The 17,429-nt window shown below is 48.7% G+C and overlaps 3 protein-coding genes across 3 annotated transcripts in view; 2 read left to right on the top strand and 1 right to left on the bottom strand.

The window, feature by feature from the left end:
• Positions 1–17,429, bottom strand: part of LOC137537252 (uncharacterized) — a 1,269,057-nt gene that overhangs the window by 496,836 nt on the left and 754,792 nt on the right. The window lies entirely within an intron of this gene.
• The window catches only part of LOC137535882 (uncharacterized), a 192,438-nt gene that overhangs the window by 3,697 nt on the left and 171,312 nt on the right, over positions 1–17,429 (top strand). The window contains 1 exon segment of the mRNA XM_068257760.1: positions 10,447–10,566. Coding sequence (XP_068113861.1) covers positions 10,447–10,566 — 120 coding nt within the window.
• On the top strand, positions 10,599–16,535 carry LOC137535520 (zinc finger protein 572-like). Its single transcript, XM_068257361.1, has 6 exons — positions 10,599–10,708; positions 10,839–10,973; positions 11,059–11,182; positions 11,439–11,536; positions 11,648–12,170; positions 14,723–16,535. The coding sequence occupies exons 2-6, from the start codon at positions 10,950–10,952 to the stop codon at positions 15,841–15,843; spliced, it is 1,890 nt and encodes a 629-aa protein (XP_068113462.1). The 5' UTR covers positions 10,599–10,708; positions 10,839–10,949; the 3' UTR covers positions 15,844–16,535.

Below are 17,429 nucleotides of genomic sequence, written 5' to 3'. Positions count from 1 at the left end.
ATGTAATGTCCCCCACCCCAGTAATGCCATTTCTCCCCCAGTATAGCCATGTCCCCCTGTGTCCCCCAGCATTGCCATTATCCTCCAGTATGTAATGTCCCCCACCCCAGTAATGCCATTTCTCCCCCAGTATAGCCGTGTCCCCCAGCATTGCCAGTATCCTCCAGTATGTAATGTCCACCACCCCAGTAATGTCATTTCTCCCCCAGTATAGCCATGTCCCCCTGTGTCCCCCAGCATTGCCATTATCCTCCAGTATGTAATGTCCACCACCCCAGTAATGTCATTTCTCCCCCAGTATAGCCATGTCCCCCTGTGTCCCCCAGCATTGCCATTATCCTCCAGTATGTAATGTCCACCACCCCAGTAATGTCATTTCTCCCCCAGTATAGCCATGTCTCCCCTGTGTCCCCCAGCATTGCCATTATCCTCCAGTATGTAATGTCCCCCACCCCAGTAATGTCATTTCTCCCCCAGTATAGCCATGTCTCCCCTGTGTCCCCAAGCATTGTCATTATCCTCCAGTATATAATGTCCCCCACCCCAGTAATGCCATTTCTCTCCCAGTATAGCCATGTCCTCCCTGTGCCCCCCAGCATTGCCATTATCCTGCAGTATGTAATATCCCCCACCCCAGTAATGCCATTTCTCCTCCAGTATAGCCATGTCCCCCTGTGTCCCCCAGCATTGCCATTATCCTCCAGTATGTAATGTCCCCCACCCCAGTAATGCCATTTCTCTCCCAGTATAGCCATGTCCTCCCTGTGTCCCCCAGCATTGCCATTATCCTGCAGTATGTAATATCCCCCACCCCAGTAATGCCATTTCTCCTCCAGTATAGCCATGTCCCCCTGTGTCCCCAGCATTGCCATTATCCTCCAGTATGTAATGTCCCCCACTCCAGTAATGCCATTTCTCCCCCACTATAGCCATGTCCCCCCTGTGTCCCCCAGCATTGCCAGTATCCTCCAGTATGTAATGTCCCCCACCCTAGTAATGCCATTTCTCCCCCAGTGTAGCCATGTCCTCCCTGTGTCCCCGAGCATTGCCATTATGCTCCAGTATGTAATGTCCCCCACCCTAGTAATGCCATTTCTCCCCCAGTATAGCAATATCATCCCTGTGTCCCCCAGCATTGCCATTATCCTCCAGTATGTAATGACCCCCACCCCAGTAATGCCATTTCTTCCCCGGTATAGCCATGTCCACCAGCATTGCCATTATGCTCCAGTATGTAATGTCCCCCCTCCCCAGTAATACCATTTCTCCCCCAGTATAGCCACGTCCCCCTGTGTCCCCCAGCATTGCCATTATCCTCCAGTATGTAATGTCCCCCACCCCAGTAATGCCATTTCTCCCCCAGTATAGCCATGTCCTCCCTGTGTCCCCCAGCATTGCCATTATCCTCCAGTATGTAATGTCCCCCCTCCCCAGTAATACCATTTCTCCCCCAGTATAGCCACGTCCCCCTGTGTCCCCCAGCATTGCTATTATCCTCCAGTATGTAATGTCCCCCACCCCAGTAATGCCATTTCTCCCCCAGTATAGCCATGTCCTCCCTGTGTCCCCCAGCATTGCCATTATCCTCCAGTATGTAATGTCCCCCCTCCCCAGTAATACCATTTCTTTCCCAGTATAGCCATGTCCCCCTGTGTCCCCAGCATTGCCATTATCCTCCAGTATATAATGTCCCCCACCCCAGTAATGCCATTTCTCCCCCAGTATAGCCATGTCCCCCTGTGTCCCCAGCATTGCCATTATCCTCCAGTATATAATGTCCCCCACCCCAGTAATGCCATTTCTCCCCAGTATAGCCATGTTCCCCTGTGTCCCCAGCATTGCCATTATCCTCCAGTATGTAATATCCCCCACCCCAGTAATGCCATTTCTCCCCAGTATAGCCATGTTCCCCTGTGTCCCCAGCATTGCCATTATACTCCAGTATGTAATGTCCCCCACCCCAGTAATGCCATTTCTTTCCCAGTGTAGCCATGTCCCCCCTGTGTCCCCCAGCATTGCCATTATCCTCTAGTATGTAATGTCCCCACCCCAGTAATGCCATTTCTTTCCCAGTATAGCCATGTCCCCCTGTGTCCCCCAGCATTGCCATTATACTCCAGTATGTAATGTCCCCCACCCCAGTAATGCCATTTCTTTCCCAGTATAGCCATGCCCCCCTGTGTCCCTGAGCATTGCCATTATCCTCCAGTATGTAATGTCCCCCACCCCAGTAATGCCATTTCTTTCCCAGTATAGCCATGTCCCCCTGTGTCCCCAGCATTGCCATTATCCTCCAGTATATAATGTCCCCCACCCCAGTAATGCCATTTCTCCCCAGTATAGCCATGTTCCCCTGTGTCCCCAGCATTGCCATTATACTCCAGTATGTAATGTCCCCCACCCCAGTAATGCCATTTCTTTCCCAGTATAGCCATGTCCCCCTGTGTCCCCCAGCATTGCCATTATACTCCAGTATGTAATGTCCCCCACCCCAGTAATGCCATTTCTTTCCCAGTATAGCCATGCCCCCCTGTGTCCCCCAGCATTGCCATTATCCTCCAGTATGTAATGTCCCCCACCCCAGTAATGCCATTTCTTTCCCAGTATAGCCATGTCCCCCCTGTGTCCCCCAGCATTGCCATTATCCTCCAGTATGTAATGTCCCCCACCCCAGTAATGCCATTTCTTTCCCAGTATAGCCATGTCCCCCCTGTGTCCCCCAGCATTGCCATTATCCTCCAGTATGTAATGTCCCCCACCCCAGTAATGCCATTTCTCCCCCAGTATAGCCATGTCCCCCTGTGTCCCCCAGCATTGCCATTATCCTCCAGTATGTAATGTCCCCCACCCCAGTAATGCCATTTCTCCCCCAGTATAGCCGTGTCCCCCAGCATTGCCAGTATCCTCCAGTATGTAATGTCCACCACCCCAGTAATGTCATTTCTCCCCCAGTATAGCCATGTCCCCCTGTGTCCCCCAGCATTGCCATTATCCTCCAGTATGTAATGTCCACCACCCCAGTAATGTCATTTCTCCCCCAGTATAGCCATGTCTCCCCTGTGTCCCCCAGCATTGCCATTATCCTCCAGTATGTAATGTCCCCCACCCCAGTAATGTCATTTCTCCCCCAGTATAGCCATGTCTCCCCTGTGTCCCCAAGCATTGTCATTATCCTCCAGTATATAATGTCCCCCACCCCAGTAATGCCATTTCTCTCCCAGTATAGCCATGTCCTCCCTGTGTCCCCCAGCATTGCCATTATCCTGCAGTATGTAATATCCCCCACCCCAGTAATGCCATTTCTCCTCCAGTATAGCCATGTCCCCCTGTGTCCCCCAGCATTGCCATTATCCTCCAGTATGTAATGTCCCCCACCCCAGTAATGCCATTTCTCTCCCAGTATAGCCATGTCCTCCCTGTGTCCCCCAGCATTGCCATTATCCTGCAGTATGTAATATCCCCCACCCCAGTAATGCCATTTCTCCTCCAGTATAGCCATGTCCCCCTGTGTCCCCAGCATTGCCATTATCCTCCAGTATGTAATGTCCCCCACTCCAGTAATGCCATTTCTCCCCCACTATAGCCATGTCCCCCCTGTGTCCCCCAGCATTGCCAGTATCCTCCAGTATGTAATGTCCCCCACCCTAGTAATGCCATTTCTCCCCCAGTGTAGCCATGTCCTCCCTGTGTCCCCAGCATTGCCATTATCCTCCAGTATATAATGTCCCCCACCCCAGTAATGCCATTTCTCCCCAGTATAGCCATGTTCCCCTGTGTCCCCAGCATTGCCATTATACTCCAGTATGTAATGTCCCCCACCCCAGTAATGCCATTTCTTTCCCAGTATAGCCATGTCCCCCTGTGTCCCCAGCATTGCCATTATCCTCTAGTATGTAATGTCCCCACCCCAGTAATGCCATTTCTTTCCCAGTATAGCCATGTCCCCCTGTGTCCCCCAGCATTGCCATTATACTCCAGTATGTAATGTCCCCCACCCCAGTAATGCCATTTCTTTCCCAGTATAGCCATGCCCCCCTGTGTCCCCCAGCATTGCCATTATCCTCCAGTATGTAATGTCCCCCACCCCAGTAATGCCATTTCTTTCCCAGTATAGCCATGTCCCCCTGTGTCCCCAGCATTGCCATTATCCTCCAGTATATAATGTCCCCCACCCCAGTAATGCCATTTCTCCCCAGTATAGCCATGTTCCCCTGTGTCCCCAGCATTGCCATTATACTCCAGTATGTAATGTCCCCCACCCCAGTAATGCCATTTCTTTCCCAGTATAGCCATGTCCCCCTGTGTCCCCCAGCATTGCCATTATACTCCAGTATGTAATGTCCCCCACCCCAGTAATGCCATTTCTTTCCCAGTATAGCCATGCCCCCCTGTGTCCCCCAGCATTGCCATTATCCTCCAGTATGTAATGTCCCCCACCCCAGTAATGCCATTTCTTTCCCAGTATAGCCATGTCCCCCCTGTGTCCCCCAGCATTGCCATTATCCTCCAGTATGTAATGTCCCCCACCCCAGTAATGCCATTTCTTTCCCAGTATAGCCATGTCCCCCCTGTGTCCCCCAGCATTGCCATTATCCTCCAGTATGTAATGTCCCCCACCCCAGTAATGCCATTTCTCCCCCAGTATAGCCATGTCCCCCTGTGTCCCCCAGCATTGCCATTATCCTCCAGTATGTAATGTCCCCCACCCCAGTAATGCCATTTCTCCCCCAGTATAGCCGTGTCCCCCAGCATTGCCAGTATCCTCCAGTATGTAATGTCCACCACCCCAGTAATGTCATTTCTCCCCCAGTATAGCCATGTCCCCCTGTGTCCCCCAGCATTGCCATTATCCTCCAGTATGTAATGTCCACCACCCCAGTAATGTCATTTCTCCCCCAGTATAGCCATGTCTCCCCTGTGTCCCCCAGCATTGCCATTATCCTCCAGTATGTAATGTCCCCCACCCCAGTAATGTCATTTCTCCCCCAGTATAGCCATGTCTCCCCTGTGTCCCCAAGCATTGTCATTATCCTCCAGTATATAATGTCCCCCACCCCAGTAATGCCATTTCTCTCCCAGTATAGCCATGTCCTCCCTGTGTCCCCCAGCATTGCCATTATCCTGCAGTATGTAATATCCCCCACCCCAGTAATGCCATTTCTCCTCCAGTATAGCCATGTCCCCCTGTGTCCCCCAGCATTGCCATTATCCTCCAGTATGTAATGTCCCCCACCCCAGTAATGCCATTTCTCTCCCAGTATAGCCATGTCCTCCCTGTGTCCCCCAGCATTGCCATTATCCTGCAGTATGTAATATCCCCCACCCCAGTAATGCCATTTCTCCTCCAGTATAGCCATGTCCCCCTGTGTCCCCAGCATTGCCATTATCCTCCAGTATGTAATGTCCCCCACTCCAGTAATGCCATTTCTCCCCCAGTGTAGCCATGTCCTCCCTGTGTCCCCGAGCATTGCCATTATGCTCCAGTATGTAATGTCCCCCACCCTAGTAATGCCATTTCTCCCCCAGTATAGCAATATCATCCCTGTGTCCCCCAGCATTGCCATTATCCTCCAGTATGTAATGACCCCCACCCCAGTAATGCCATTTCTTCCCCGGTATAGCCATGTCCACCAGCATTGCCATTATGCTCCAGTATGTAATGTCCCCCCTCCCCAGTAATACCATTTCTCCCCCAGTATAGCCACGTCCCCCTTTGTCCCCCAGCATTGCCATTATCCTCCAGTATGTAATGTCCCCCACCCCAGTAATGCCATTTCTCCCCCAGTATAGCCATGTCCTCCCTGTGTCCCCCAGCATTGCCATTATCCTCCAGTATGTAATGTCCCCCCTCCCCAGTAATACCATTTCTCCCCCAGTATAGCCACGTCCCCCTGTGTCCCCCAGCATTGCTATTATCCTCCAGTATGTAATGTCCCCCACCCCAGTAATGCCATTTCTCCCCCAGTATAGCCATGTCCTCCCTGTGTCCCCCAGCATTGCCATTATCCTCCAGTATGTAATGTCCCCCCTCCCCAGTAATACCATTTCTTTCCCAGTATAGCCATGTCCCCCTGTGTCCCCAGCATTGCCATTATCCTCCAGTATATAATGTCCCCCACCCCAGTAATGCCATTTCTCCCCAGTATAGCCATGTTCCCCTGTGTCCCCAGCATTGCCATTATACTCCAGTATGTAATGTCCCCCACCCCAGTAATGCCATTTCTCCCCCAGTATAGCCATGTCCCCCTGTGTCCCCAGCATTGCCATTATCCTCCAGTATATAATGTCCCCCACCCCAGTAATGCCATTTCTCCCCAGTATAGCCATGTTCCCCTGTGTCCCCAGCATTGCCATTATACTCCAGTATGTAATGTCCCCCACCCCAGTAATGCCATTTCTTTCCCAGTATAGCCATGTCCCCCTGTGTCCCCAGCATTGCCATTATCCTCTAGTATGTAATGTCCCCACCCCAGTAATGCCATTTCTTTCCCAGTATAGCCATGTCCCCCTGTGTCCCCCAGCATTGCCATTATACTCCAGTATGTAATGTCCCCCACCCCAGTAATGCCATTTCTTTCCCAGTATAGCCATGCCCCCCTGTGTCCCCCAGCCTTGCCATTATCCTCCAGTATGTAATGTCCCCCACCCCAGTAATGCCATTTCTTTCCCAGTATAGCCATGTCCCCCTGTGTCCCCAGCATTGCCATTATCCTCCAGTATATAATGTCCCCCACCCCAGTAATGCCATTTCTCCCCAGTATAGCCATGTTCCCCTGTGTCCCCAGCATTGCCATTATACTCCAGTATGTAATGTCCCCCACCCCAGTAATGCCATTTCTTTCCCAGTATAGCCATGTCCCCCTGTGTCCCCCAGCATTGCCATTATACTCCAGTATGTAATGTCCCCCACCCCAGTAATGCCATTTCTTTCCCAGTATAGCCATGCCCCCCTGTGTCCCCCAGCATTGCCATTATCCTCCAGTATGTAATGTCCCCCACCCCAGTAATGCCATTTCTTTCCCAGTATAGCCATGTCCCCCCTGTGTCCCCCAGCATTGCCATTATCCTCCAGTATGTAATGTCCCCCACCCCAGTAATGCCATTTCTCCCCCAGTATAGCCATGTCCCCCTGTGTCCCCCAGCATTGCCATTATCCTCCAGTATGTAATGTCCCCCACCCCAGTAATGCCATTTCTCCCCCAGTATAGCCGTGTCCCCCAGCATTGCCAGTATCCTCCAGTATGTAATGTCCACCACCCCAGTAATGTCATTTCTCCCCCAGTATAGCCATGTCCCCCTGTGTCCCCCAGCATTGCCATTATCCTCCAGTATGTAATGTCCACCACCCCAGTAATGTCATTTCTCCCCCAGTATAGCCATGTCTCCCCTGTGTCCCCCAGCATTGCCATTATCCTCCAGTATGTAATGTCCCCCACCCCAGTAATGTCATTTCTCCCCCAGTATAGCCATGTCTCCCCTGTGTCCCCAAGCATTGTCATTATCCTCCAGTATATAATGTCCCCCACCCCAGTAATGCCATTTCTCTCCCAGTATAGCCATGTCCTCCCTGTGTCCCCCAGCATTGCCATTATCCTGCAGTATGTAATATCCCCCACCCCAGTAATGCCATTTCTCCTCCAGTATAGCCATGTCCCCCTGTGTCCCCCAGCATTGCCATTATCCTCCAGTATGTAATGTCCCCCACCCCAGTAATGCCATTTCTCTCCCAGTATAGCCATGTCCTCCCTGTGTCCCCCAGCATTGCCATTATCCTGCAGTATGTAATATCCCCCACCCCAGTAATGCCATTTCTCCTCCAGTATAGCCATGTCCCCCTGTGTCCCCAGCATTGCCATTATCCTCCAGTATGTAATGTCCCCCACCCCAGTAATGCCATTTCTCTCCCAGTATAGCCATGTCCTCCCTGTGTCCCCCAGCATTGCCATTATCCTGCAGTATGTAATATCCCCCACCCCAGTAATGCCATTTCTCCTCCAGTATAGCCATGTCCCCCTGTGTCCCCAGCATTGCCATTATCCTCCAGTATGTAATGTCCCCCACTCCAGTAATGCCATTTCTCCCCCACTATAGCCATGTCCCCCCTGTGTCCCCCAGCATTGCCAGTATCCTCCAGTATGTAATGTCCCCCACCCTAGTAATGCCATTTCTCCCCCAGTGTAGCCATGTCCTCCCTGTGTCCCCGAGCATTGCCATTATGCTCCAGTATGTAATGTCCCCCACCCTAGTAATGCCATTTCTCCCCCAGTATAGCAATATCATCCCTGTGTCCCCCAGCATTGCCATTATCCTCCAGTATGTAATGACCCCCACCCCAGTAATGCCATTTCTTCCCCGGTATAGCCATGTCCACCAGCATTGCCATTATGCTCCAGTATGTAATGTCCCCCCTCCCCAGTAATACCATTTCTCCCCCAGTATAGCCACGTCCCCCTGTGTCCCCCAGCATTGCCATTATCCTCCAGTATGTAATGTCCCCCACCCCAGTAATGCCATTTCTCCCCCAGTATAGCCATGTCCTCCCTGTGTCCCCCAGCATTGCCATTATCCTCCAGTATGTAATGTCCCCCCTCCCCAGTAATACCATTTCTCCCCCAGTATAGCCACGTCCCCCTGTGTCCCCCAGCATTGCTATTATCCTCCAGTATGTAATGTCCCCCACTCCAGTAATGCCATTTCTCCCCCAGTATAGCCATGTCCTCCCTGTGTCCCCCAGCATTGCCATTATCCTCCAGTATGTAATGTCCCCCCTCCCCAGTAATACCATTTCTCCCCCAGTATAGCCATGTCCCCCTGTGTCCACCAGCATTGCCATTATCCTCCAGTATGTAATGTCCCCCGCCCCAGTAATGTCATTTCTCCCCCAGTATAGCAATATCATCCCTGTGTCCCCCAGCATTGCCATTATCCTCCAGTATGTAATGACCCCCACCCCAGTAATGCCATTTCTTCCCCGGTATAGCCATGTCCCCCAGCATTGCCATTATGCTCCAGTATGTAATGTCCCCCCTCCCCAGTAATACCATTTCTCCCCCAGTATAGCCACGTCCCCCTGTGTCCCCCAGCATTGCCATTATCCTCCAGTATGTAATGTCCCCCACCCCAGTAATGCCATTTCTCCCCCAGTATAGCCATGTCCTCCCTGTGTCCCCCAGCATTGCCATTATCCTCCAGTATGTAATGTCCCCCCTCCCCAGTAATACCATTTCTCCCCCAGTATAGCCACGTCCCCCTGTGTCCCCCAGCATTGCTATTATCCTCCAGTATGTAATGTCCCCCACCCCAGTAATGCCATTTCTCCCCCAGTATAGCCATGTCCTCCCTGTGTCCCCCAGCATTGCCATTATCCTCCAGTATGTAATGTCCCCCCTCCCCAGTAATACCATTTCTCCCCCAGTATAGCCATGTCCCCCTGTGTCCCCCAGCATTGCCAGTATCCTCCAGTATGTAATGTCCCCCACCCCTGTAATGCAATTTCTTTCCCAGTATAGCCATGCCCCCCCTGTGTCCCCCAGCATTGCCATTATGCTCCAGTATGTAATGTCCCCCACCCCTGTAATGCCATTTCTTTCCCAGTATAGCCATGTCGTCCCTGTGTCCCCCAGCATTGCCATTATCCTCCAGTATGTAATGTCCCCCACCCCAGTAATGCCATTTCTCCCCCAGTATAGCCATGCCCACACTCCAGTATTTCTCCCTTCCCCCACCTCCATGCAGAGCAGTAAAAGGAAGGATTACATTGGTTTATAGCTAGCTGTCGCAGTGTGCTCCAGTCCTCTGCTCCCATTAGCCTCAGTCTCTGCCTCTCCTCATATCCTCATCCATCTACCACTACCAGCACTGCTGTAACATCACAGGAATGGTAACAGTGGGAGGGGGATGTGAGGAGAGAAGGCCAGCTGGAGAGGAGGCAGAGGGAGGACAGGACTGCAGCACGCTATGAGTATAGTGCACAGGTAGCTATAAACCAGCTTATTATGCTTTCCTGCAATACTCTGCATGGCCCCACCACCCACAAGTGACAGCAATGGGGAGTAATGGGGGAGGAGGATCCTGTATCGCGTACGATTTCCTGCCGGGAGACTTGTGCGCAGGATACAGCCGGTATGGCTTATCCTGCTGCTGCACAAGTTCCCAGCGACGTTAATTACTATTCCCCCTCCAGGTCCACATGGATGGTGGGGAATGAAATAATTTGGCTTCCAGCAGTTGCTGGAGGCTGAATTATAGTGTTTTATAAGTAACTTCAGCCTCGTCTTCTAATGGCGCTGAAGTTACTCACTGTGTAATAATTCCTATTATGGTCTATGGTGGCGCCGGCTCCGCCCAAGTCTCCTGCGCTGGATTGCCAGTGGTCGCCTGTATCTGTAGTTTCACCACTGACAACTGTGGAATCTGGATCATCCTCCCATTATTATCTATCCAAAGGCAGCAGCATCCCGTACAGATCACATGACCACATCACTGAGGATGGAGGAGGACCAGAGTCACCTGACTGAGAGGATATTCAACCTCACCCTGGAGATCATCTATCTGCTGATTGGAGAGGTGAGGAGGATTCTGGGAGGTCACATGACATCACCCTTATCACTATGAATAAAGAACACTTGACCAGAGGGGTGAGGAGGATTCTGGGAGATCATATGACATCACTCTTATCTCTAATAATAAAACACACCTGACTGGAGAGGTAAGGGGGATTCTGGGAGGTTATCTGATGTCACTCTTTTATTTATGAAAAAACAAAACACAAAACTGACTGGAGAGGTGAGGAGGATTCTGGTAGGTCATGTGACATTAATGTTGGTCTTTCTATACAGAGATTTCCTAGAGTGAAGTCTGGTGATCATGTGACCATCACAGTGCCCCCACCTCACTCCCTGATATCTAACGGACACAACAACAAGAAGATTCTGGATGTCATCAGGAGGATGATAAAGCTGCTGATGGGAAAGGTGAGCAGTGCTGGGAATTATGGGACATTGTTCAGTTACAGTAAGGGGTGTATCAGGGCGGTGACTGTATAATTATGTTTGTCAGGTTCCTATGAAATGCCAGGATGTTGCCATCTATTTCTCCATGGAGGAAGAGCAGTGTATACAAGGACACAAGGACCCCTACAAGGACGCCATAATAGAGAATCAGTCGCCCCTCACATCACCGGGTAAGAGGAGACTTTCATGTCTTCTAATGAGAGCACAGTATGGAGGGTCCCCTATATCTCCATCATCTGATAATCACATAGAGACAATGGGCCTGATTCACAAAGCGGTGCAAACTTTTTCGCGGACTTCTGCGCGCGCAAAGTGCCGCGATCACGCGAATCGCGGCACTTTGCGCGCGCAAAAGTCCGCGAAAAAGTTTGCACCGCTTTGTGAATCAGGCCCAATGTATTCAGTCAGTGTGTGTGTTTCCTACAGATGTCTCCAGTAACAGAAACCCACCAGAGAGATGTACAGGTCCTCTTTATTCCCAGGATTGTCCACAAGAAGTTCCCACTACCCCCCACCATTATCAGGTAGGTTGGATGAGGGTCACCAGTGACTCTGTACTGTATGACATTGTTTCCTTCTGTGAATGCCATTATCTGTGTTCACATTTTACATTTTCTCTCATTCTGAGCACTTAGTGTGGAGAACTGATACATGGAAGTGCTGCTGTGGTTAAAGAGGAAGAAGAAGAAGAGACATATGTGAGGAGTGATCAGCAGACTATGGAGGAGGGTGACATGATGGGGACAATTAAAGAGGAAGAAGAAGAGACATATGTGAGGAGTGATCAGCAGTCTATGGAGGAGGGTGACATGATGGGGACAATTAAAGAGGAAGAAGAAGAGACGTATGTGAGGAGTGATCAGCAGTCTATGGAGGAGGGTGAGAACATGAGGATGATTAAAGAGGAAGAAGAAGAAGAGACATATGTGAGGAGTGATCAGCAGTCTATGGAGGAGGGTGACATGATGGGGACAATTAAAGAGGAAGAAGAAGAGACATATGTGAGGAGTGATCAGCAGTCTATGGAGGAGGGTGACATGATGAGGACAAGTAAAGAGGAAGAAGAAGAGATGTGTGTGAGGAGTGATCAGCGGTCTATGGAGAAGGGAGACATGATGGGGACAACTATAGAGGATCCTTTTACAGAGAGCAAAACAAGTGAGTAAACAATATTAATTTTTTTTTTATTATTAGTTATTATGACCATGGCCTCAATTCACTAAGCTTTATCAAACACTTTATCGAACGTTTGACAATTTACCTAATGGGTAAAATCTAATTTTGAATTCACTAAGGTGTTATATATTTATTGAACGTTTTATTAATAAAACATTAGATAAATATATAACACCTTAGTGAATTCAAAATTAGATTTTACCCATTAGGTAAATTGTCAAACGTTCGATAAAGTGTTTGATAAAGCTTAGTGAATTGAGGCCCGTGTCACTGCTCACAGACTGGCCATATTAAGGGTTATACTAAATACTCATGTTAGAGTTTTGTCATCTAAAACAGTTATTCTTGATTTTGTTTTGTCTTGTACTGTACAGTCACATAAGACACTTAGGGGCTCATTCATAAAGCATTAGCGCATTCGGTAATGCAGAAAACAGCTGACTTTACCGAGCACTTAGGAAAATGTTGATTTATAAAGGCTGTTACCGCATGAAAAGCTGAAATTACCGAGCAGTGAGGTAAATTACCGACTTGTGCCGTAAATGCCTCAGCAAATGTCAGTAAATACATAAAAGACAGATCATGTGGATAGATCATCACCTCTGGTGTGGTGAAATGAGAGCGGAGAGTGTGCGATACTGTGGGAAGCCAGCATGACTCAGACAAGCAGAGAGGGATAAGCTATGACTGACAGGAGCAGAAGCCAATAGAAACAGCCCCTGTCTCCTGCAAGTCGGGATGAGGCATTTTGATAGGACATGAAGCCTCCTCTGGCGGGTGCAGCTTTTCTACCCCCAGGCAGATTGGTCACAGTAGGGGTGACTTAGTGTTACCGGCCTGTAATAAGCTGATAATGGTCACTGTACATTACTGTACACAGATTGGTCACAGTAGGGGGTGACTTAGTGTTACCGGCCTGTAATAATCTGATAATGGTCACTGTACATTACTGTACACAGATTGGTCACAGTAGGGGTGACTTAGTGTTACCAGCCTGTAATAAGCTGATAATGGTCACTGTACATTACTGTACACAGATTGGTCACAGTAGGGGGTGACTTAGTGTTACTGGCCTGTAATAAGCTGCTAATGGTCACTGTACATTACTGTACACAGATTGGTCACAGTAGGGGTGAGTTAGTGTTACCAGCCTGTAATAAGCTGATAATGGTCACTGTACATTACTGTACACAGATTGGTCACAGTAGGAGTGACTTAGTGTTACTGGCCTGTAATAAGCTGATAATGGTCACTGTACATTACTGTACACAGATTGGTCACAGTAGGGGGTGACTTAGTATTACTGGCCTGTAATAAGCTGATAATGGTCACTGTACATTACTGTACACAGATTGGTCACAGTAGGGGTGACTTAGTGTTACTGGCCTGTAATAAGCTGATAATTGTCACTGTACATTACTGTACACAGATTGGTCACAGTAGGAGTGACTTAGTGTTACCAGCCTGTAATAAGCTGATAATGGTCACTGTACATTACTGTACACAGATTGGTCACACTAGGGGGTGACTTAGTGTTACCAGCCTGTAATAAGCTGATAATGGTCACTGTACATTACTGTACACAGATTGGTCACAGTAGGGGTGACTTAGTGTTACCGGCCTGTAATAAGCTGATAATGGTCACTGTACATTACTGTACACGGAATAGTCACAGTGGGGGGTGACAAAGTGCTACTGGCCAAACGAGAGATAAAGGGACATATGAGTGACACGAGGAAACAATGGTAATAAGAATGTGTAAGTGACACCACATTGTATTGCAAACAAAGAACAAGCTGGCCCTTTAAGAACCGCACCACAACTGAATAAGTCAAATCAAAAATAGCCTTTATTAGTATAATGTTATTACAGTATTAAAAACGTATTAAAAATAAGAACACCTGGATGGCAAAGGCTCAATGAATCCAATACTATTATGCTCCATATAGAATATATCTCGTACAGTATGACAGGTAATACGTCCAAAGGGACAAACACAACTCCTGCCCTGGGGCGCAAGGTAAAGATGAATGAGGGGCAGTGCTAGAGGTAGGAGAGTTTCTGCAGGACAAGGGACCGTGCACACTAAGGAGGTGGAAAAGAAAGTGCCAATAGAGGAGTAGCGGCCCGGACACTGCCGGAAGAGGAGAATCGCCCAAAGCGGAGAGGAAAAGAATGGCAGTGCAGTGATATAATCAGGGAGGTAGAACCGCCAAACAATTGTGTAAGTGCGCGCTTACCGGTAAGGAGATGAGAGAGGAGCGCGAGCCACCAGTGTGATCACCAAGGTGCTGACTGCTTTCCATGTATGGCCAATGCTGTAGCTGTAGGGAGGGTCAGTGACATGCAAATAACTGTGACTTGTATGCTAATTATATGCAACGTTATGCAGCTGCTGCATTTGGTTCATTTCTAATCTGCATAAACTTTGCAACAACTTCGTATTATCAGCAGCTCACTGACCATCTCTAATGATAATTGCTCCTCCCCTCAGAATTCTCTAACAGGAAGTGATGATGTTTCTCTGTTTGCAGCGCGGAGTCCCGGCATCAGGAACCTCTCAGAGACTCGTCTCTCTCTATCCACAGACTGTACAACGGATGATGATGTCACTGGACAAGAGTCTCCTGCAGATATCCTGGTGACCCCAAATATTCCCCCAGACTCTCCTCACCTGTCTAATCCTGAGGGGCCTCATATCCAGCACAGCTCTCCCCCTGCTGGAGGGTTTCATTCCTGTTCCACATGTGGGAAATGTTTTCCATGGAAATCATATCTTGTCAGACATGAGAGATCTCACACTGGTGAGAAGCCATATTCATGTGCTGAGTGTGGGAAATGTTTTGCTTATAAATCACATCTTGTCACACATGAGAGATCTCACACTGGTGAGAAGCCCTATTCATGTGCTGAGTGTGGGAAATGTTTTGTAGGTAAATCAAGTCTTGTCCAACATGAGAGATCTCACACTGGTGAGAAGCCCTATTCATGTGCTGAGTGTGGGAAGTGTTTTGTTCAGAAATCACACCTTGTCAGCCATGAAAGATGTCACACTGGTGAGAAGCCCTATTCATGTGCTGGGTGTGGGAAATGTTTTGCTTATAAATCAAATCTTGTCCAACATGAGAGATCTCACACTGGTGAGAAGCCCTATTCATGTGCTGAGTGTGGAAAAGGGTTTGTGCAGAAATCAGATCTTGTTACACATGTGAGATTTCATACTGGAGAGAAGCCCTATTCATGTGCTGAGTGTGGGAAATGGTTTTGGTATAAATCAGAGCTTGGCATACATGAGAGATCTCACACTGGTGAGAAGCCCTATTCATGTGCTGAGTGTGGGAAATGTTTTGTACGTAAATCACATCTTGTCCAGCATGAGAGATCTCATACTGGTGAGAAGCCATATTCATGTGCTGAGTGTGGGAAATGTTTTCGGTATAAATCAGAGCTTGGCATACATGAGAGATCTCACACTGGTGAGAAGCCCTATTCATGTGCTGAGTGTGGGAAATGTTTTGGGAGTAAATCACAGCTTGCCACACATGAGAGATCTCACACTGGTGAAAAGCCTTATTCATGTGCTGAGTGTGGGAAATGTTTTGTACGTAAATCACATCTTGCCAGACATGAGAGATCTCACACAATGTATTTATAAGTGCTCTTTTCTAATCTTTCATTTATGCTAGATGCACATGGCAGCGTATTGCATAGAATCCTGAGGACTCTCTCATGCTGCTCTGTGCATTGCTGTGTAAAGTCCCTGAGCTGAGGTGACATGATGAGATAAACACTGGTACATGTAGTAAATAAAATGTAGGTGAATTTTCACAGATAGTCTCAGGAAGCATCTCTATGCGGGATTCTGGCACCAGCTAGTGCAGCGTGTGATAATATGCAGCTCACTGTCAGTCGTTACTGTCTCCTCCTCCTTTATATAATTTTATAGGTAACGTTCCGGATTTATATTGTTACACCCTCACAGAGGAAGACTGTCAGCTATATTACCTGATAATACTATAAATGTGATAGCAGCAAAACATGAGGTATTATAAGTCAGATGTATTCCCAGGACATATTATACTCCAGCACAAATAATGCAGATATACCCCAATGCCTCAGTGCTGCACCCTAGATGTAAATTAGGAGATGATTGGATACAGGTGTTTGGGCTGGAGGTGAGATACAGGAATTCTGGGGTGGAGAGGGGGACAGGTTATTGTTATGTGTTACAATCACTACTATAGACACCCCAATGTCTCAGTGCTGCACCCCAGATGTAAATTAGGAGATGATTGGATACAGGTGTTTGGGCTGGAGGTGAGATACAGGAATTCTGGGGTGGAGAGGGGGACAGGTTATTGTTATGTGTTACAGTCACTGCTATAGACACCCCAATGCCTCAGTGCTGCACCCCAAATGTAAATTAGGAGATGATTGGATACAGGAGTTTGGGCTGGAGGTGAGATACAGGAATTCTGGGGTGGAGAGGGAACAGGTTATTGTTATATGTGTTACAGTCACTGCTATAGACACCCCAATGCCTCAGTGCTGCACCCCAGATGTAAATTAGGAGATGATTGGATGCAGGTGTTTGGGCTGGAGGTGAGATACTGGAATTCTGGGGTGGAGAGGGGGACAGGTTATTGTTATATGTGTTACAGTCACTGCTATAGACACCCCAATGCCTCAGTGCTGCACCCCAAATGTAAATTAGGAGATGATTGGATACAGGTGTTTGGGCTGGAGGGGAGATACAGGAATTCTGGGGTGGAGAGGGGGACAGGTTATTGTTATATGTGTTACAGTCACTGCTATAGACACCCCAATGTCTCAGTGCTGCACCCCAAATGTAAATTAGAAGGAGATGATTGGATACAGGTGTTTGGGCTGGAGGTGAGATACAGGAATTCTGGGGTGGAGAGGGGGACAGGTTATTGTTATATGTGTTACAATCACTGCTATAGACACCCCAATGCCTCAGTGCTGCACCCCAAATGTAAATTAGGAGATGATTGGATACAGGTGTTTGGGCTGGAGGTGAGATACAGGAATTCTGGGGTGGAGAGGGGGACAGGTTATTGTTATATGTGTTACAGTCACTGCTATAGACACCCCAATACCTCCATGCTGCACCCCCAATGTAAATTAGGAGATGATTGGATACAGGTGTTTGGGCTGGAGGTGAGATACAGGAATTCTGGGGTGGAGAGGGGGGCAGGTTATTGTTATGTGTTACAATCA

The sequence above is a fragment of the Hyperolius riggenbachi genome, chromosome 10 (assembly GCF_040937935.1).
Source record: "Hyperolius riggenbachi isolate aHypRig1 chromosome 10, aHypRig1.pri, whole genome shotgun sequence".
Taxonomy (NCBI): domain Eukaryota; kingdom Metazoa; phylum Chordata; class Amphibia; order Anura; family Hyperoliidae; genus Hyperolius; species Hyperolius riggenbachi.
Note: the sequence above shows the minus strand (reverse complement) of the source record. Positions and strands in the feature narration are given on the sequence as shown.

What these genes read in the sequence shown, in the direction of transcription:
- LOC137535520 (XM_068257361.1), top strand. Translation starts at nt 10,950, where the DNA reads ATGATAAAGCTGCTGATGGGAAAG. An exon ending in TAAAGCTGCTGATGGGAAAG is followed by an intron (nt 10,974 to 11,058) that starts GTGAGCAGTGCT and finishes TATGTTTGTCAG; the next exon opens with GTTCCTATGAAATGCCAGGA. An exon ending in GTCGCCCCTCACATCACCGG is followed by an intron (nt 11,183 to 11,438) that starts GTAAGAGGAGAC and finishes TGTTTCCTACAG; the next exon opens with ATGTCTCCAGTAACAGAAAC.